Source organism: Octopus bimaculoides, chromosome 13 (assembly GCF_046866305.1).
Source record: "Octopus bimaculoides isolate indiv1 chromosome 13, ASM4686630v1, whole genome shotgun sequence".
In the NCBI taxonomy this organism is placed as follows: domain Eukaryota; kingdom Metazoa; phylum Mollusca; class Cephalopoda; order Octopoda; family Octopodidae; genus Octopus; species Octopus bimaculoides.
Window position 1 is genome coordinate 37,202,744 of NC_142940.1, and position 22,529 is coordinate 37,225,272.

A 22,529-nucleotide genomic window follows, 5' to 3' on the forward strand; every position below is an offset into this window, starting at 1 on the left:
AACAGGTGAAGGTTGCGAATAGGGAGGCATTCAGCTGTAAAAAAAAATCTGCCTCAGTGAATTCTGTCTGACCCATGCAAGCATGGAAAAGTGGACATTAAAATCATGACAATAATGGTTATGATGATATTTGAAGTTGATTTAATCAAATGCTCCACCCTCATCTACTTTCTGTTCAAATTAAATATTTATCTCATGCAAGAGTTTTAAGTGCAGTGAAATTATCAAATATTTGCAGTCATCAATGAACTTGCTGATTAGCAAAGATAGATCATATAAGAGGCTTTTATGAGAAAATAATTTTTATTGCACAGATGTAGCTGTATGGTAAAGAAGTTTGCTTCTTATCCATATGGTCTCAGGTTCGTTTACTTAAGTGTGGTTCCTTAGGTATGTCTTCTAGTAGAGTCCCAGACCAACCAAAGCTGTGTGAGTGAATTTGGTAGATGGAAATTGAAAGGAACCTGTCATACAGTGTCATTATATATATATTGGGTCATCCCATAAATAATGCAGTTTTTTATACTTATAATTTTCAAAATTAAGATAAAGTTCTTTCTTAATCTAAAATAGACTCTCCTTCATTTTCTACAATGCTCTTCCATCTATCTGGTAGATTTGCAAGGCCCCTATTCCAAAATTCACTTGTCCATGACAAAAAATACTCTTCCAGTACTGTTCTGACCTTGTCTACAGAATTCATATTTTTTCCATCCAAATGATTTTGAAGACTGCGGAATAAATGATAATCAGATGGGGCAATGACTGGCGAATATGGTGGGTGGGGCATCGTATTCCATTCAAACTGCTCCAGCTTTTGGAATGTCATCTTTGCTGCATGTGGCCGAACATTATCCTGATGGAAGAACGCCTTTCATCTTGAAATCAAAGATGGTCATTTTTCTTCTAGCAGTGACTTAAGCCGCTTGCAGTAGGTCTTCTTTGTGGGTGAAGACCTTCTTTAGCCTGGGTTACCAGTGTTTCTCCTTTCCCCTACCCACTGTCTTTGATGCTTAACATTTTTATAGAATCCATTTCTCGTCACCACTTACTATTTGGTCCAAAAAATGGTTCATTCGTAAGATGTGACAGCAAAGAAGAGCACACATTCACTCTCTGCATGTGATTAGACTTAGAAAGATTGTGAGGAACCCATTGACCCAATTTTCTGAATTTTCCAATAGCATGCAGGTATCGATGAATGGTTGAATGACCAAATCCAAGCTTCTCTGCTAATTCCTCAACAGTTACATTGGGATTTTGTTTCACCAGAGTTTGCAGGATGTCCTCGTCAAGCTCTACAGATCTACTTGGCTGTAGTTTCTGGAACCACCGTTGACACTGGCTTACACTTATTGTCTGATCCCCATATACTGCATTAATATTCCTTGCACTTTCTGTTGTTTTGTTGCCTTTATTGAACTCATAAAAGCAAAATATGCTCCTTTGTCACTTCCAGTACAGCTTTGAAAAAACAACTGTTAAAATTGAACTGCACTCTTCAAAACTTGCACTAAGAATAAGGTCAAGGTAAAATTACTACCTGTTTTTATAGGAAGATGGTGCAGGTAATTTATCCAGCTTTTAGTTCATGCAATTGAAAAAGACCACATTATTTGTGCGATGACCATATATGTGTGTGTGCGTGTGTATTTCTATATCTATCTATATATATTACATATACATATATATCTTTTATCTTTTACTCATTAGACTGCAGCTATGCTGAAGCACTGCCTTGAGGAATTTTAGTTGAGTTGACCTCAGTACCCAGGACCATGTGGTTGGGAAGTAAACTTCTTACCACAGCCACACCACCTATATATAATATATATATATAATAATAATAATGATAATAATATTAGGGATAAAAATCCAAATTTACAGGTAAAAACTCAATTAGATTCAATTTATCAAAAATTAAAATGAAATTATTATTATCATTATTTTAAGATTTTTACTTTGTATTATACTTATATTTATTTATCATGCATTTACTTATTAATTTTTCTATGTGACTGTGGATTTTCATGGATGAGTTCATGAACTTTGGTTCTTTTCTCTAAAACTACACACACACACACATATATATATATATATATACACACACACATTTATGTATAAGTGAACTTTTGTACCACAATAGCTATGCCTGTGCCTATGTATACAAACATATACACACATACAAATATATGCATGTGTGTCTATATACACAATAATTGTACAGAAATACCACACAGATGGGTTTCTGAACAGTTTCCATCACTCTTAAATCACACACGGTTGTTTGCACCTGTTTCATTAATACACTTCAAAGGGAGATAGGAGAGAGAGATAGAGTTATGATGACCTTGACAAGAAGTTTAAAGGTGAACAACCTCTTTACATTTTCTAAATGACATGCCTGCAGTTGAAGTGTGGATATTAACCTGTTTGTTTGCAACAATCTAATATTTATCTAAACTCTAGCAATACTGGAATATCAGAAGCTAAAAAAAATCAGGAAAAATATTGTCTAAATTTCTAAAATTAAGGACTATCATTATTATTATTATACACTAATATTATAAGAACTATGGAAGGCAGTGAGCTGGTAGAATTGTTAGCACACTTAGCAAAACGTTTAGTGGTATTTCATGTCTTTATGTTCTGGGTTCAAATGCTGCTAGGGTCAACTTCACCTTTCATCCCTTTCGAGGTCAATAAAGTAAGTACCTGTTGAGCACTGGGGTCAATGTAACTGACTTACCTTTTTCCCCGATCATGCTGGCCCTGTGTCAAAATTTGAAACTAACAATATAAGGGCTGTGGATTTGCAGAATCATTAGAGTATCAGAAGAACTTGATACTTGAGATATTTTTTCTGCATGTTTATGTTCTGAGTTCAAATCTCACCAAGGTCAAGTTTGCTTTCATTATTTTTTGGGGATGGGGGAGTTAATAAAATAAGTACCGGTCAAGTACTGGATTTGATATCATTGAATGATACCAAGTTTTCCCAAAGCTTCGGGCCTTGTTCCTATATGAGAAACAATTATCATACACTAATATATTTAGACTAAAATCCGTGTCCTGGTTCTTATAGTCACATTTCAGCCATTGTACTTTACAACCTTCTTCAGGAATTATCATTGTTACTAGCATACCCATATCATCAAAAATGCTGATAGTTTAAATAATGGTACAAAATGGTACATCAAAACAATAGGAGAAACCATTGGTAAATGTCTTCATGCATCATTATCAATATACAGATGTTCAAATTAGCATCTTCATCTTGGTTGTTATAATACCAAAATTTCAGCCATTTGACCATCCAGCCTTCTGGAATTGCCATAAGAATGCATGACAATATGGGGAAGATTTTTTTACTTCAGGGGTTCTCAACCCCCTTTTACCTATGGATCTGTTTGTCTGGTAATTATTTTACCTTGGTGGACTACCATAGCCATTTGTTGTTTATAAACAAGTTTTGTTGATACTTTCAAAATTCCTATTTTGTCTTTCACACATTCCCTTGAGTAGGCTTGCAGTAGTACTCTCCATGAGAACATGTTTCAGTGGTTGGAAGATGTTAAAGAGAAAGAAACCAAGCCATTTCATGCTGTTTGCACAACACATGGCAAAATTTTTCATTGGATCCATAAAATACTGTGGATCCTCATTTTACTATTTTGCTCAAGTAGATCCCCCAAAATCTTATACAGACCCCCAAGGGTCATATGGACAATAGTTGAGAACCATTGCTTCACTTGAAAAACAGGCAAAAGTTAATGAAAGGAAGGGCATCCAGCTGCAAAACAATGTCTCAATAATATATTCTTCTAACCCATGCTAGCATGGAAAAATGGACATAAAAATGAATGACCAAATGAATAACGATTCTAAATGAAATACAAACACTTTAACCCTTTAGTATTCAGGTTATTCTGACAAATGTAATGCTTATTTATTCATGTATTATGCATTATCTAATGGCTTTAAGATTTCAGTAAGGTGATTATTTATTTTTACAATGACATTGTAGGATAGATGAGTGAACCGTGACCTGGCCATTTTGAACATAAAACAGGTAGAATATTTTGGCTGGATATTGCTGGTTAAGGGTTAAGGCAGGCCATTTTTGTATGAAAGAACTAAACACAGCCACAGGTAGGTTGGTACTAAAAAATTAATCCACATCCAGTTTGCCACCTGTATCTTTCAAGAAATTCACTCTGTAACAAATATTCAGAATCTAAGTCTCTGATCTGTGGATGTGATATCTTAATGTACCACTCCAAATGTACTAAGCTTGGCATCATAGTTTCTTCTTCCTGCTTCTGTATGTGTTGAATGACATAAGAATCTGCCTATCCTTTTCTTTCATTACACTGTCTAATGCGATTTTTGTCCTTGGGTGGTAACTGTTACTTCCTATTTGCTTATCCCTACAAAGTATGAAAAATGGCTAATATTTCCTTCAAACTTTGCTTTTGTTACATTTATTCAAACCCCAAAGAATCCCTCTCAACACATGGCTATGATGCTCCTCCACTACTCTTGCTCATGACTGGAGATGCATATATTGTCAGCCACAAAGGGACATGCTCAAGTGGTTAAGATCAAGCAAATGACAAGCAATTCTGTGGTAATTGAGCAGAATATTTGCTATAAGAATATTTCTGCTTCAGCAATTCAATGCAGAATCTGTGTAAATATAATGGAAAATAGGTCAGTTTCAAAACATTGATGCCCAGGACACAAAAGCAAAGTTTGAAAGGAATATTAGTCATTTTCCTTTCATTTCTAAATAGAAGTAAATAGGAAATAACACTTATAAAAATTGTTATACAATGTTATGCCAAGAGACAAATAAATAAATAAATGAAAACACTGAAACACATTTTATTTTGTACAATAATTTTTTCTTCATTTTTTTTTTTTAAATTTACATTTTTTTTTTATGAATTTATTTCGCTAATTAAATGCCTCAATTACAAGTTTTGAAACTAAAAATAAAAATGAATTAAAAATTAAAATAAATAAAAAAGTAAAAAAAAAAAAGTCCTCCAAAGAAGGAAGTGTCCTCATTGATCTACTGTGTTCTGATTCTGTAGCTGTTGTTGTTGTTGTTGCCAGTATAAGAGGTATCTGTAATCCCAGGTAAAGCTGATATATTTGGCGCTTTCAAAAAAGTAATTTCCATTACTTGTTAAGACAGCAACATATGTGGGGAAATAATATGCAGCAGTGGCTCTCTGTATGGAAAAATAAATGATATTATTCCTTACCCTAAACGGATAAGTTTCCCCACTAGATTGCATGGATGTGTGTGTGCACGTGTGTATGCATATGTATGTGTGTGTGTATGGGAAGATCAATGTACAGAGGATTGTACAAGCATTAGTTTACGTTTTAGAATATGTATGTATGCACGCATGTATGTGTTTGTGTATGTGTACTTGCATGTGAACATATTTATACCAAATGCAGTAAATGTTTTGCAGAAAGATGGTGATTTTTGTTGGTTTTTTTTTTGGCTTAGAATTAAAAAAAAATAATTTTTTTATTGTTTTTAAAAAACAAAAGTCTTCCAAAGTCTGCTGCATTTAGCTGGGAAGTTGTTTTCTCCCTTCACTTCCCATCTTCTCTGCTCATTAACCTACAAGTGTAGTTATGCAGATGTGTCGAAGTTGGGACTAGACAGAAGCAAGAAACATCACAGCAATGTCTTGTGTAAACAGCAAGAAATAACAGTTGACATCATTATTTCTTTAGCTTCTTGCTAGATCTAGACAAACTGGAATCAAGGAATATAAAATAAAAATCATGTATACAATTTTATAAAAAAAACAACAAAAACATATGAACAAGTTAAAATACATTAATGACAATTATTATTTCTATATAGATGGAAACTGAAAGAAGCCCACTGTGTGTGTATATATATATATATATATATTTGTGTATGTATCTGCCCCTTGACACAAATTGATAACCTGTGTTGTTTTGCTTCCATCCCTGCAACTTGTGGTTCAACCAAAGAGATCAATAGAATAAGTACCAGTCTTAAAAATAAGCACTGGGGTTGATTTGTTTGATTAGACCCTTCAAAGCAGTGCCACAGTCCAATGACTGAAACAAGTGAAAGATAAAAGACACCTAGTGGTGATGAAAACATGTGGCCAAGTGGTTAGTGTGCTGGACTCCCAAGCATAAAGCTGTGAATTCAATTCCTAGACTAGCTGGTGCATTATGCCCTTGCTTTTGTTACATCTATTCAAACCCCAAAGAATCCCTCTCAACACATGGCTATGATGCTCCTCCACAACTCCTGCTCATGATTGGAGATGCATATATTGTCAGCCACAAAGGGACATGCTCAAGTGGTTAAGATCAAGCAAATGACAAGCAAATCAGCTAACCCAATTGAAAGCTGGTGCAACCTTGCTCTCTCTCTTTCTCCTCCACCTGTCACACCACTTAGGTCAAAGATGGGAGAGTTGGAAAGGTGTCTGTGTCTGCTTGCAACTACACAGGCACCTAAAAACAATTAGTGGAAAGCGTGGTACAAGCCATCAGGTCAGACTCTTTCGCAAGTGATGGCTAAGCTATACCCTAACGGTGAATAGTTACAAATTCCTAATAGTGATTATTAATTAAAAAACTAATTAAGAATGTTCAGAGAGACATAACCTTAATTACCATCATCATTGCTTTAACACCTGCTTTTATGGGTCAAAGGAAATTCATTATTGGGAAGGGCATGACTTTAATAATATATATTAGTCTAACCCATGCTAACATGGAAATTAGTGTAGAAATTTTTTAAAAATTTTATAACATGAACCAACAAAAGTTCAGACTCAACACTGATCAACTTGAGATGGTCTGAACAAAAAGAAAATCTCACTTTCCACCAGACTGGATATAAAAATAAAGTAATAACATTTAAGACAGATTACAACAAGCGTAGAGAAAGTACTTTACACTGCTTTGTTTTATTACTGTTCTCATAGCTTGTCTCTTTGATAGAGCTGCAGTCTTTGGTCAAAGACCAACAGCATAATTAGTCTTAAGAATGTTAGCCAGGTTCTCACAGTTCTCTACCAGTTAGAGAATGCAGTTGGTGATATGTGAACTGTTGCTTTCTACAGAGGAATTAATGATGGATGAGAGCACTACACTCTCTGAGTGGTTGGCGTTAGGAAGGGCATCCAGCTGTAGAAACTCTGCCAAATCAGACTGGAGCCTGGTGTTGCCATCCGGTTTCACCAGTCCTCAGTCAAATCGTCCAACCCATGCTAGCATGGAAAGCGGACGTTAAACGATGATGATGATGATGATGATGAGAGCAATGGAGACTCCAGTCATCAATGAAGATCAGCTGAACAATTTGCTCTGGAAGTCTTTTAGCCTGGGGACTGAACAATTTCTAGAAGGCTGTGCTATTGGGAGGCATTGTTAGACCAGGATAAACTCTAGACACAAGCAGATCACTATAAACTGTTCAACACAACATTTATTCAGCAACTGAGCACTGCTGACTTATGGAATGAAGTCTATCAGCTTTTGTCATGAGGATGAACAGTTCTAGCTACCAGCAGAAGTCCAGTGTGAAGACTGCCTTGGAGCATTTCTTTGGTTGGGAACAATAGGCAGTTTTCTATTGCATGGTACCTTGGGACAACCAAAGTTTTGCCAGCGAGGGTTGGTGACAGGAAGGGCCTCTGGCCATAGAAAAAAATGTTTTAACCAATTCCATTACATGGGATTGATATTTGAACACGTTTTAATTACATTCCTATCAGACTACAACCTGGGGTCTAGGATAAAAAAAACATTTGTGTATCTTCTCATATAAAAGTCCTTTGTGTGACATTCATTGTCCCTACTCTCTACCAAGGATTTTCTGGATAATTTTTGCTAAGATATTTATTATTATTAAATTCTGCCAAGGTCAACTTTGCCTTTCATCCTTCTGGGGTCAATGAAATAAGTACTAGTTGCACACTGGTTTCAATGTCCCCTCCCCTAAAATTTCAGGCCTTGTGCATTTAGCAGAAAGAATTATTATTATTCCTTTGGTTCACTCAGTACTGCATTGCTTGATATCAAGTTGTACCTCACAACCTTAGGTGTCTAACACCTTTCATACAACCCTCACTGTGCCAAGCAAAAAAGCTTTCTGTAGAATCACAAAATATCTTGATATCCAAATTATTATCATAATATCTGACATGCTCAGCTTGTTACTGGAGATATCATTTATGTTTCAGCTGTTCACTTCCTATGAACTAAGCTGGTACTTTCTTTTCAAGTATCAAGAACTTTGTAGAGACTCCTTGCACTACCAGGATGTGCTCTATTTTTATTTCTATGCCAACCTTTTCCAACCAATTTTTAATTTCTTTGCTCACTGTACCTCAAGCACCGACAATTACTGGTACAATATACACCTTTTTTCACTGACCATAGCTTTTTAATTTCAGAGCTTCATATCTCATGAGTTATTCTACTCTTTTTTTCTTTCCCCCAATGATCCTGTTACCCCCAGGACAAGATGTCTATGATCAGGCATGACTTTTCTTGCTTGTCCACTAGAACGAGGTTTCCAATGTTTGATTCCATGACCATAATGGATTCTATCACGTCCTTTGGCTCGTGTTCATTATTACTATTTTTTAGCTAAAGAAAAAACAGAAATCCAAAGCCTAAAAATTTCTATATATTTCTAACAGTAGCTTCCATCATTGCTCTTCAATAGTTTAAAGTAAATCAAAACAGCCATGGCTCAACCCCAACCCCTCACCCTGGTCACTTCAATAATTAATTTATATAAAAAAGGATACACTTTCTCTTTGTCTGCTCGTTTCATGCGTTCTTTCTCTTTATCTTTTACCTTTTCTCGGTACTCATCCTCTCCACTACGACTTTCCTGCAATGACACAAATAAAAGACAAATTATACAAGTCAAGATGAACAACAACGATGGCCCCCACCCCCGTCTTCATAAAACTTTTTCTTACTCTCGATCCTGCTTCATTAAGGACTTTTCTTTCTCTCTCTCTCTCTTTATATATATATATATATATATATATACAGGGAATGCTGGGTAAATTGTCGCCATTTTATATTTTTAATTTTGCGAATGCACATTGTTTGTTTTTGATTTTGTCAACTACACAGTATAGTAGGATCAGTTGGGCACCATCTGTGAGAAAAACACCATCTTGACACAATTCACTCAGCCAGAAATTTGGAAGTGACATGCTGTACTACCTGGTATTCATGCTCAATATTCCAATACAAACATTTCAGAGTGTTTGGGTGTCAATCTGAGAAAATATACTGAGAGTGATAAAAATCAAACATCCAGTCAACATCATGGTGTTTGGAGTGATCACTAGTGATGGTGACACTATGCCTCCATTCATCTTCCTACATGGCCTCAGACTCAGCATAGAGGTCTACATCATGTGCCTGGAGGAGGGGGTAGTGCTGCCCTGGGTCAAGAGGGTAACTGCTGGAAGACTGTGGGTCTGACAACAGGACTCTGCACCGTGCCACACAAGCAAGAGAACCCAGCCATGGCTGTCAGACAATCTCTGCAACCACATTACCCCTAATATCTGGTCACCTAACTCCCCAGACTGGAACCCTCATGATTATTATGTGTGGGTGCAGTTGAGCAAGAGACCAACAGAACTCATTGTAAAACCAAAGATGACCTGAAGGCAAGGATTATGGCATCCAGCCATAAAAACCATGCAAAGACAAACACAGTAGCCTGGTGTAATCTTCAACCTGGTCAGCTCCTGTCAAACTGTCCAACCCATGCCAGCATGGAAGACACGTAAAATGATAATGATGATATCTCATAAAATATTTGCTTGAGGGACCTCACCAGATAATGCCTGTACTCCATACACTCTACCCATACTCCTTTCTAGGTTATCTGGTGTCAACAGTTACCATCCACCCTCACCACTGATCCATTTCTTGTTATCTACCACACTCTCACTCTTGTCCTTTCTAGTGTTGGTGCCATGAGAAAATGCACCCAGTGCACTCGTAACTGTGGGGCCTGAGAGGTCCCCATTACATTTGTCAAAAACAGGATAAAACCACGACCCACCCCTGGTGCTCATGCCACGAAAAGATGCACCCAATCATCATCATCATCATCGTTTAACGTCCGCCTTCCATGCTAGCATGGGTTGGACGATTTGACTGAGGACTGGTGAAACCGGATGGCAACACCAGGCTCCAATCTAATTTGGCAGAGTTTCTACAGCTGGATGCCCTTCCTGACACCAACCACTCAGAGAGTGTAGTGGGTGCTTTTACATGTCACCCGCACGAAAATGGCCACGCTCGAAATGGTGTCTTTTATGTGCCACCCGCACAAGAGCCAGTCCAGGGGCACTGGCAACGATCTCGCTCGAAAACCCTACAAAGGCCAGTCAGGCGGTACTGGCAAAGGCCACGCTCATCTCGCTTGAGAAACCCCATGTGCCACCCGTACAACAGCCAGCCCAGGGGCACCAGCAACGATCCCGCTCGAAAAATCCCAGAACCCCACACAAGAGCCAGCTCAGCGGCACCGGCAATGATCTCGCTCGAAGAAATTTCATGTGTCACCGGCACAAGAGCCAGCCCAGGGGCACTGGCAACGATCCTGCTCGGAAGATTTCATGTGTCGCCCGCACATGAGCCAATCCAGGGGCACCGGCAACGATCCCGCTCGGAAGATTTCATGTGTCGCCCGCACATGAGCCAATCCAGGGGCACCGGCAACGATCCCGCTCGAAAGACTCCATGTGTCGCCCGCACATGAGCCAGCCCAGGGGCACTGGCAACGATCCCGCCCGAAAGATTCCATGTGTCGCCCGCACACGAGCCAGCCCAGGGGCACCGGCAACGATCTCACTCGAAAAACCTCATGTGTCACCCGCACAATATACTCAGTAAAATGGAAGATGTTAGGAAAAGTATCCAGCCTTAGAAACTGAGCCAAAAACGAAATTTGTAATTGAGACGTGGTACTTTGACCCATTTAGAATTGCAGCAACAAATTGTCCAACCCCGGCAATCATAGAAAGCAGACATAAAACAAGAATGATGATCCTTCTTTCACTACTCTAGCAAATACAGTGATGTCTATGCTTTGCTGATGTGGTCACAAGCCAAAAACATGTTATGAATTGTCTTCTACACTTGTAATATTTAAAATATTAATCACAGACTAATACAGTTTTTGTTTTCACCAGTGTAATTATATCTTGTTAGTACTTCAATGTTTCCACATTAACCTAATTATTAGTTTTTCCTTCAGTTACAGAATTGGTTTGAAATGTTCTTAGTTTTACTAAGAACATTTCAAACCAATTTTATAACTGTGCTGGATGATGACTGCTTCAAAACTGAAATAACATAAAAGACACTATCTATACATCAGCCCATTTTGTCACATACATTCATTCTCCAATCTGAGCAGCTTATCACCATTATAAAGAGTTAGATTTACTAATTTCAGTCATTAGACTGTGGCCATGAAGAATTTTTAGTCAAATGAATCATTCCAATCGCTTTTGTTTTTAAAAGCTTGGTATTTATTCTATCAATCTCTTTTGCCATATCGCTAAGTTATGGGGATGTAAACACACCAACACTGGTTGTCAAGCAGTGGTGGGATGGACCGACACACACAAACATGGGCTTTTTTCAGTTTCCGTTTACCAAACCCACTCACAAGGCTTTGGTTGGCCCAAGGTTATAGAAGATACTTGCTCAAGGCACCATGCAGTAAGACTGAACCCAGAACCATGTGGTTGGCAAGCAAACATCTTACCACACAGCTATACCTGCAGTCTACCTACACTACATTTTTTCACTCCTGTCACTGCCATTATGACAAACTTCAAACACATATATATAAGCCAATCAGAGGAGGAGAGGGGCAACAACAACTGTCACATGTCCTAATTTGTAACTGCACACATACACAGGACTAAACACTGCATGGCCCTGAACTGAAAAGACTACATATGTGTGGGCTGCTGTCTTTTAATGTTTGATCAGCTGCTTTCATGCCATTGGTCTGTTGCCACAGATTTTGACTGGGTTTACTCAACAACAACAACGACGATAAACAAGGGTTTTGTCACTGCCATTACTGACATAACATTTACTGTTGATAAGATGGTGGTTACGACATTCTTTCTCAGAATTACTTTCTCTCTGCTTTGTGCGTGGGTGTGCACACATGTGGATTCCTGTTTGTATGACATTGAAACTGGCATTAGACATTCTGCTGTATAAAGTGTGAATGCTCTAAAACTTGTTTCTTTCCATTAAGGCAATGAAGATTATTATTATTGTATTATGCTGTACTGTACCTCAGGCCATACTTATCAGTACCATATCAGATTTTATAAAATAAAGTTGGTGGTTCTCTCAATCATCTCTTCTACAAAAAGGGTCATCATTAGTCACCTTTAATGATCCTTCTCACAGTACAATCTCACTGACTTAGAGGGCAGGATGGGAAGAGAGAAAGGGAGGGAGGGACCATCACTTGTACTTCACAGGTACTTTATCAACCCCTGGATGATAAAAAGTAAAGATGACTTTGACAGGTTTTGAACTGAGAACCCAGAAAGTCAGAATAAATACCCCTAAAACATTCAATCTGGTACTATATCATCATCATTTAACATCTGTTTTCCGTACTGGCATGGGTTAGACAGTTTGACAGGAGCAGACTAGCTGAAAGGCTGTTTAAGCTCCCTGTCTGTTATGGCTGGATGCCCTTCCTAACGTCAACCATTTTACAGTGTGCTGAGTGCTTTTTACATGTCACCAGCACCTACAAGCCCACGAGGTTAGGGATGCTCAGCTGGAGAGAGTTGCAGGGGATGAGCTTGTATGCAAGGACAACCACACTTTTACTAAACTTGATGGGTCTTTTCAAAGCACAACAAACTGCCAGGAGTCCTAATCCCCTCTGTGAGTCCCAACGTCTGTAGATCCTTTCTCACTACTTCATCTGCTATCTGAACATGACAACATTACAATCACTACATTTACGAAAGATCAAAGGGGAAAAAAAAACGGACTTAAAGAACAGAAATAAACCAAAGTAGGTGCCATGTAAGTTATGTTGGAACCAATGTGTGGAGAAGAGATGAGTGAATTGGTAGAGTGATATTTGGGGAGGAAAAAGTGTGTGTGTGTGTGTGTGTAGCACTGGTTCTGGAAAGAAAAGTCAAGATATGAGGATGTTAGAACTGATAGATGAGATGACACAAGATTGAGAGGAAGGATGGGAGTGTCATGTTAGAGACTCAATTCAACTCACAGCAATATTAAGAAAGGGGTGGGGGTGTTTATGATGGTTACTAAACACAAGTGGTCAGTGAACAAGTGAGGATGAAATGGGGTTATGAAAATTCTTTAGCCTTGTCAAGGGCATGACAACCTCTTTGGTACTGGTACCACAGTAAAATACATCAAGTACACACTGTAAAGTGGTTAGTGCTGGGAGAGGAATCTAGCTACAGAAACCAAGCTAAAAATGAAATGTACAAGTATGACATTGTCCTCAAACTTGTTTAGGAGCGGAGTGACTCTGAATGAAGATCCCCTCACTCTGCAACAACTTGTCTATCTTGTACTGGCATGGAAATCATAGTTTCGTTTAACGTCCGCTTTCCATGCTAGCATGGGTTGGACGATTTGACTGAGGACTAGCAAGCCAGAAGGCTGCACCAGGCTCCAACCTTATCTGGCAGAGTTTCTACAGCTGGATGCCCTTCCTAATGCCAACCACTCCGAGAGTGTAGTGGGTGCTTTTACGTGCCACCAGCACAAGAGCCAGTCACGTGGTATTAGCAACAGCCACGCTCAAAAAGGTGTTTTTTACGTGCCACCTACACGGGAGCCACTCCAGCGACACTGGCAACGACCTCGCTCAAATGATTTTCCAATGTGCCAGAAGGCAACGCTGGTAACGATTATGCTCAAATGGTGCTATTTACAGGCCACTAGTACGGAAGCCAGACCGCTGCTCTGGCAATGAACACGCTCGACAGTGCTGTTAGTGCTCCACTGGCGCGGTGACCAGTCATCGAGTATGGTTCAATTACGATTTCACTTGCCCCAACAGGTCTTCGCAAGCAGAGTTTAGGGTCCAAAGAAGGAGAGGTTGGCAGGGGTGCCAGTCGTCAAAATGATAATGATGATGATGGTCATGGTGGTGGTGTGATGGTCATGATGGTGGAAATTCAAACACTTACTCTTTTGCTTCTTTCCTTCTCACTGCTGTCGTGCTTACTGAACTGCTTCTCTTGTCTCCTGTGTTCCTCTTTACTCATAGAACTCGATAACTGAAGCTCTACCGATTCTCCATTCAGTTTACTGTTACCTAAAATAAACATACAACAAAACAACTTCAATACACACCCAAAACAAAACCTCCCAGTATAAAGAAGATCCTATATTAAACCTGTTTGATAAGGTTTAGTTCCACTATCCATAATATGGTTCTACAATGCCTTCCTTTGTTCCTCTAACTCCTATATTACAAAAATATTGGTTTCCTAACCCTACTGCCATAGTTACCCCCTCCCCCTTCTCTTCAATATGACCAAATTCTTTGACCCCAATAGCTTACCTACCTTTGTTATTCTCTATCTGCCCTTGTTCTGTCTGTATGTTTATGCAACTCCCATCATCCCTTTCATTTCCAGCTCAATCTCTACCACTTCAACACCTTATCACATGCTCTACGTCCTTTCAGACAACATTCCATGCTAGGTTGTATAAACAATGGGAGCCGCCGAATCTTTTAATATCATGTACCAGGGAGTTTTTGCTACTTTATATTCCTCCAATAGTAACTGTTACAGGCGGCTAGAGTCTTGTAGTAATGCCATACAGTACAGCTTTTGGAAAGCCTGGTGGGAAACCAACTCACTCTCACAGGAACTTGCAATAGCACACTGTTCCGTTCTCCTCACTTTTGTTACTGGTGTTTCACACACTTGGAGAGGCCATATTGATGATACCACACGATAAACAACCTTCACTAGTTCAATGGTAGTTGGTCTTTCTTTCAATGTGGCCTTAACTCTCAATACCTCTTTTGGCATCGTTTTAGAGGTACTGTATGGATATAGTTAAGGATCTTAATTCCCTGCTTCTTGATTGTTGGAATCAGCTTCCCACCTCCCATTCTTTGAGCTGATTTCATGTTATAAGTAGACTGTAATATTGCTGGAATATGTCATCCAACTATGCTACAACAAGCTTTTTGCTCTTCTTCTTCTTTCTTTCCACCAGAGCAATAAAGACATCTAAAAAAAAAAAATCATGCAGTGATGGAAGTACCAAGTGGTCCCTGACCTTCACACCATTTCTGAACACCTTCTTACTCTTCTCAAACATCAACTTCATATTTACCATGAATGGAGGGTAGAGAAATGGTATACTCCGTCATGATACTTATTTTTCTGTTCCTACCAATTTGTTATGAATTCTATGGTGGTAAACTACATGACTGCTGATTCATAGTTCCTCACACATCCTGGATGTAATCTAATTTTGTGTAACATTGCATGGGCCAGGAACTCATCCTTATTGCATTTACCAGGTCAAAACAGGAAACCTGAAAGTCTTTTCCACCCTTCTTAACACATTGAATATTGCACCAAACTATCTGACTATGTTTAAAAACAGCCTGGGAATCCCAAAATACTGGTTCTCTGAAATGGTGTATTTATTCAAAGCTAATTGCTTACACTCCATAAAACACTTTAGCCCTTTATACCGTGTAGGGATACCAGATAAAAGCTGATAAATTGCTGATGGGTTCTCCTTAGGAACCAGTAGGCCCTCTGCTAAGCACCAGTTTTGTATCATAGTTCTTACCTTTCAGGCTCTCTGCAATAAACAAACCAACACTCAGAGAAACTTCTGAGCAATGTTTTCTCAAAAACAGATGGATGTCACTTTACAAATCATCCAGCATTCAAAGTGTACTTTCATGTGAACCATTACAGTCCATCTATTTTGAACCATTTTGGTAGTTACTGTAACCAGGTTCTATAAAAATCTTTAAATTTAAGTATCTAAATTTAACACCACCTTAGTCAGTGAGTAAAAAACAAAAAATGATGAAAACAAAAGCTGTCTTGAAATGAAATGAAGGCAACATTGTAACAAGAGAGGGGGGAAAAACTAGATAAATAAAAAAAAGTAGGTTCTGGGCAATGAGAAACGGTGAAATAATAATCAACAAAAGTCAGAGCAGAGGAGCCAACAGTGTAGAAAGGTCTATTCATCAACTAACTTAACGTTCACTGTTCACAGCACAACTTGATGGGAAAGAATGATAAGTTGGAGTTGAGACGACTAATTTATTAGTCAAGTTTATAACTCACACTCATAAATGGAATCTTTTATTTATGGTAATTCCATCAGCAACTAGGTTAGATATTACTCCTAATTTAGAATGTCAAACGATATTAGGCACATCATTTTGAGAAGGACACAGAGTTAAGAGATTCTCTAGCTAATCAAGATTATTCTTATTAGTAGTAGTAGTATTATTTTCTGTAGTAATGTGTTGGGCATAACATTTTTTTAATGACTACATGAAGTTGCTACCATAGAGACAAGGTTGTTTAAATGTCTATCTTTGCTTTCTACAAGTCTGAAATTCAGAGGCTCAGTAAGTGAATTATTTTTGCAGAAAATGCATTAGAAGTAGTAATGCAAGCAAAGGTTATGGTTGAGTTGCAGTGTAAACAATTGTTTCTTTTTTGTGGCACTTAACTGAAATGCAAGCAACTTGGAGCACAGATTAGCAATTAAATGGAATACTGTTTGAGGAATGGTTTGAAGTATTGAAACAGCAGTCAGAGGCTGACAAGTTGACTAAATAATATTTCACTTCAAGTATGACCGTGAAATTGAGTGACACTTGACTTATGTGTAAGAAGAATAAAGGAAAATAATGAAATAAGCAAGTGGAAGAGGAATATCCTTTGAAAAATCAGTTTGAAAGATTAACTATCTTTAGAATCAAATGGCTGTAATGATGATCTGTCTTTCTCGTCACATGCCTCCCGATATCTTTCAAACAGATGAACTAGAAAAATGTAAGTAAACTACTGATGCAGTAGTTAATTGTACATTTTTAGTAAAAGAAAGGTGATTATCTTTGCTTAAACTTATGAAACCGAATTGATAAGGATGCAAAGAAATCTCGTTTAGAAATCAGGTATTTGTGTGTTCAGTAAGGCCCTAACCAAATCTGAATTTCCATCTGTCTTTCTGAAAATTGATTAAATAATGAGGGGAAAAAAAATACCTTTTCTTTTTTTTACTTCCACACTTGAGCGGTCTGAAGAAATATCCTGTAAAAGTTAAAATAGAACATTTTTGAAAATGAAATACTATCTCTGGTTCAGCAAGAAATTACATTTTATTTTGAAACTGAAGACAACAGAATATTTCCAGTGGAGTAGGTTGAAAGGAGAGGATGTGTAGAACAGTTTAAATCATTTGGTAGATTTGTTAACAAACAGTTGCCTGGGTAAAGTAAGAGACAAGAGTTGTAAAGAATAAAAATAAATAAATGAAACAAACAAGAAAAACATACAAGGATCAACAAATTTACAGAGCTGTAATTGGTAAATTATACTGGTAAGGTTTTTAGGAAAAAATATCTGTGTTTTGCTATGATTAAATTTTAAAACAAAAACTAATGTTACTGACCTATAAATGCTTCTCTTCAGCTCAGAGAGAGAGAGAGAGAGAGAGAGAGAGAGAGAGAGAGAGAGAATTTAGCAATAAACACAAAAAGAGGGTGGTGTAGACTGTGGGAATGGGAAATATGTTTTAACATGACAACCTATTGGAGGCTCTTGAGAACAGCAGACATGAAAATCGTGATGAAATAACCATAATGCAGAGGAAGAGACAGAGTGTGAGAGTGTGTTGTGTGACTGATAATACTTTTTAGTAGCAATGGAATTGGTGAATATAACAGATGTATTTGTAGCCATTCACACTGATGGGTCGAGTTGAAGACATTACCATATAACAAGACAAATAAACCAGTTAAGCTAATAACTTCTCATTATTAAGATGTATGAGAGAGAGAGTATTTTCTTTTTATATATGTTCTGAACCAGTCTTACACCCAACTGTTACTCTCCTGCCTCTCAGACCATATCAGCTCTGTCATTTCTCCATGTAAACTAAGACCACAGTGTTGCCTTGGTTTTAAGCTCAACAGTGTGTGTGTGTGTGTGTGTGTGTGTGTATATATATATATATATATATATATATATGAATATACACACGTGTGCATAGGAGTATGTATTTATCCCCACTTAAATGTGGATGTTCTGTTAGAACAAACAATACTGCAGAAGTTACCATGAGAAACTTTCATATTGGTTTTTGGTGCAAAATGCACTCTTGTTTATATCACAAGTGGGGAGATACACACACTAAGGGGTGCTGAAAAGTTCCTGGTTTTGAGTAAAAGAAAATACAATAGGATCAGTTAATTATGATTTTATCCAACATTTCTCCTCACAGATTCATACACTTATTGCAGCAGTCTTTTAGTTTTTCTAAGCCCTGTAAAAGAACTCAGAAGATTGGGCCAATGGTCACTCTTATGACTGGCCATAACTTATAACTTCCTAAAAAATATATTACTGTTCTAATGTTTTAGAGTGTACTTCTTTTTTGGATATATGAACTACTGGCGATTTGTACACACATACACATACTGTGTGCGTGTGTGTGTGTGTGTATGTATATATATCATCATCATCGTTTATATATATATAAAACCTAACCAGCTGTTCTCTTTGTTTTATCCTAGATATATAATATGATCTGGATAACTCTGTCTTAGTTTACATATCTTCAGTTTTTCTAAATTTCATCAACACTTCAATAAACTTCTTCCATTTTGTTTTCAATGTTGTTAACAACATCAATAATAATCTGAAGCAATACTGCAGCTTACCCGTTTTTTCTCTTTCTTCTTTTCTTCATAATATTCACGTTCTTTTTCACTGGAAGGACTCTGGAATTAAAATTGAACACGTGTAAACAGATGAACACATTCTCCTGAAAAATCCTCGTTCAGTGACTTAACAAAGAAAAATCTTTTTTTTCCATTCAAATGATATTTTTTAGTATTTAAAGTCAAGTCAAAAGACATATTGCAGTTTGAAAGAAACAAATACTTAGAAAGATAAAAGAATATGTAAGACAACAGAAAAGGACCATGTGAAAGTTGAACTGAAATTCTGTGTAAATTATACAAGAGGCCTCGGTTAGGGCTGAGTGTGTTTTGGACCTACTGAAATAAATGGAATATTTCTAAGTGAAATTTTATAATTTAGAGTAAATTTTTTTTGTGGGGGAGGGATACAGATAAAATAAATGAAGACAGCCAGTTAGCTTAGTAAAGGAGGAGGAGGAAGGGTGAATTGAGCTGGGACAATGTCAGGCTACGATGACTCCTTAGTCTTGCCAAGTTGAAGTGCCATGATAAAATGCACCCAGTACACTTTGTAAAGCAGTTGGTGTTAGGAAGGGCATCCAATTGTGGAACTCATAGCCAAATTTGGACATCTGAGAGGGAGAGAAAGAGAGAGACACGTGGTCCTCCAATCCATCTATGAGGGCAGTAAGTCTGAATAAGAACTGATTGCCAGTATCGAAAATTAATATAAAGCCATGAAACGGTAAGGAGGAATATCAATATTTAGTATTGCAAAGGAAACTAATGATAGAACAGATGACTAGTCACGAAAAACTTTTCAAATTATTTTAATTGTTAACAATTAACAATGTTGTGATATGGCTGGCAACCCATCATTAGGATTGAATCATGTATAAGATTACCAACTGTCTCTAGTGAATTTTAAGTAGTCAAAACAGTGAGGTTGTCCTTGAGTTGGGTAGATATACCACATCTGCTACACTGTACCTAACCAGAAAACTACTACCATAGCATAAATTACATTACAGGACATAAAATATAGTATATCTAGTGTGTGAAACCTAGGAATAGGTCTTCAGAATTCAATAAGGCACTTCCATATTATAGATTTTCTCAATAGAGCTGAGTGGGCTAACACAAATGTATTTAAATTAGATGCAAAGCCAGAAATTATGAAGGGTGGAAGACTAGTTAATAACACTGACCGATACTTTATCTCCTCCAAAATACCAGTCTGAAAAGGTTTAACCTTTTTGTTACAATATTTCTGTTGAATTACACTGCCTTTATCATTGTTAAGCTGGTGCTTGGAATATAAATTAACAACAAATTTAGATGGAAGGTTTTAATTTAGATTGTAGAACCATGGGCAGTTTCAGGCAAGTTGGCTTCGAAAGATGGCTTAGTGAGATTCGAACTCAGAACATAAAGAACCAGAATAAGCATCACAAAGCAATTTGTCTGGCATTCTAATGATTCTGCCAATTTGTCGCCCTTGATGTTTGTAGTGAAGACAACACAGAGAACTACTATTAAAAAAAGGAAAAACAAGAAAACAACAATACACACACATACATACATATTAGACCTGGTTGGTATGGCTAGTGTTTGGTATGCCTAATATTATATATATTGGATATACTGCTGCTTTTTATATAGGTTTGGTATCTATGTGGTTGGTGGGAGGTACCAAGCTGTAAAACCACACCAAGTATAAAGGTACAAACAAAGGAAGTGGGGAGATTTCACAAGCTACAGTAGTCGACCTTTCTAGAAGAACAGTAAATAATAATAATAATAATAATAATAATAATAACAATTCTTTCTACTACAGGCACAAAGCCTGAAATTTTGAGGGGGGGGGGCTGGTTGAGTTCATCAACCCCAGTGCTTGACTGGTACTTATTTTATCAACCATGAAAGGATGAAAGTTGAAGTCAACCTCAGTGGCATTTGAACTCAGAATGAAAAGATGGACAAAATGCCACTAAACATTTTGCCTGGCATGCTAATGGTTCTGCCAGCTAGCCACCTTAATAACAACAACAATCATAATAATACTGATAATTTTTACACAAGGCTAGCAATTTTGGGGGGAGGGTGTAAGTCGATTACATTGACTCCATAGTTCAACTGATACTTATTTTATTGGCCCTGAAAGGTTGAAAGGCAAAAATCAACCTTGACAGAATTTGAACTCAGAACACAAAGATGGATGAATACCACTAAACATTTTGTCCACATACTAAAGATTCCGCCAGCTCACGACAACAACAATAATAATAATATACAGGATAGCATCTTGTTTATCCTGTTAGTCTTGCAACAGATAACCTTCCTAGTGCTGGTAGTATTATAAATGCACTGATTCCACACTGTAAAGTGGTTGGAGACCACAGAAAGCCTGACATATAACAACAAAGGTGACTGATTTTCAGTGTTGTATGTATGACAGATTAACAAAGAAAATAATACACCCAATCCATGGTGGTGGATTCCCACCATGGATACTTAGGGGGTAGATTTAATCATCCATCACTCAGTTTAACATCACCACCTGGCACTTTGGGGGGTGCCTTTGGTGGAGTCCACTCTTGCAAGCATTTGAACCCAGTCTCTAGTTTGATGATACTTTTCCCCCAAGACTAAAAGATGAATTTTTTTTTTAAATGCCATGCATACATGAAAACATAGTTGTATGGTTAAGAAGCTTACTTCCCAACCTCATGGTCTTGAGTTCAGTCCCACTGTGTGTCACCTTCAAGTGTCTTCTACTGTTGATCCAGTGAGTGGATTTGGAAGACAGAAACTGAAAAAAGCTGGGTGTATTTATGGATATGTATAAAAAAAGGTAAGGACCCCACTTTGGTCATGAATGGCCATGAGATTGCATCTAGAAAGTTGCCCTCTGAGGCACAAGTCTGGGCAAGGCTGTTTATGAAAGACTGGCAGTCGGTCATACATACCAGCCTCCCCTCTCCACGTTACTGATGTTATCCAAGGGAAACGAAAAGGCTGATACAGCTTGGCACCAGTGACAAAGTGTCTTGCCCAAGAACACAACACAGCCCAGTCCAACAATCAAACTCACCACCTCATGATTGTGAGCTCAATGCTCTAACCAGTGAGCCATACACCTTCACATGTGTGTGTGTGTGTGTGTGTGTGTGTGTGCATGCGTCAGTTTTTGTGCCCCACTGTTAGTTTAAGTCCCTTGTAACTTAGCAGTTCAGCAAAAGTGACCAATGGAATAATTGTCAGTCTTTAAAAAAAAATAAGTACTGGAGTTGATGTGTTCAACTACATTTCTCAAGGCAGATGCTCCAGCATGGCTACAGTGCAATGGCTGAAATAAGTGAAAGATAAAAGAAAGATAACAGATGCCAGCATGCAAAAAAAAAAATGGATAAAACTATGATGATGATGATGATGCTATTGTCCCTATCTGATGTGTAAATAAATTTCAAATGTTTCAACAATTGTCATCAATAAAGGACTGGTATCTTAA

The 22,529-nt window shown here is 37.7% G+C and overlaps 1 protein-coding gene across 1 annotated transcript in view; it reads right to left on the reverse strand.

Annotated features, from left to right (window-relative positions):
• Nucleotides 1-4,885: 4,885 nt before the first annotated feature.
• LOC106878851 (THO complex subunit 2) overlaps nucleotides 4,886-22,529 on the reverse strand; it is a 199,221-nt gene continuing 181,577 nt past the window's right edge. The window contains exons 35-39 of the mRNA XM_052972430.2: nucleotides 19,037-19,096; nucleotides 17,360-17,405; nucleotides 14,283-14,410; nucleotides 8,835-8,920; nucleotides 4,886-5,773 (exon numbers count right to left, since the gene is read on the reverse strand). Of these exons, the coding sequence (XP_052828390.1) occupies nucleotides 5,749-5,773; nucleotides 8,835-8,920; nucleotides 14,283-14,410; nucleotides 17,360-17,405; nucleotides 19,037-19,096 (345 nt within the window). The 3' untranslated portion in view covers nucleotides 4,886-5,748. The remainder of the gene's footprint in view (nucleotides 5,774-8,834; nucleotides 8,921-14,282; nucleotides 14,411-17,359; nucleotides 17,406-19,036; nucleotides 19,097-22,529) is intronic.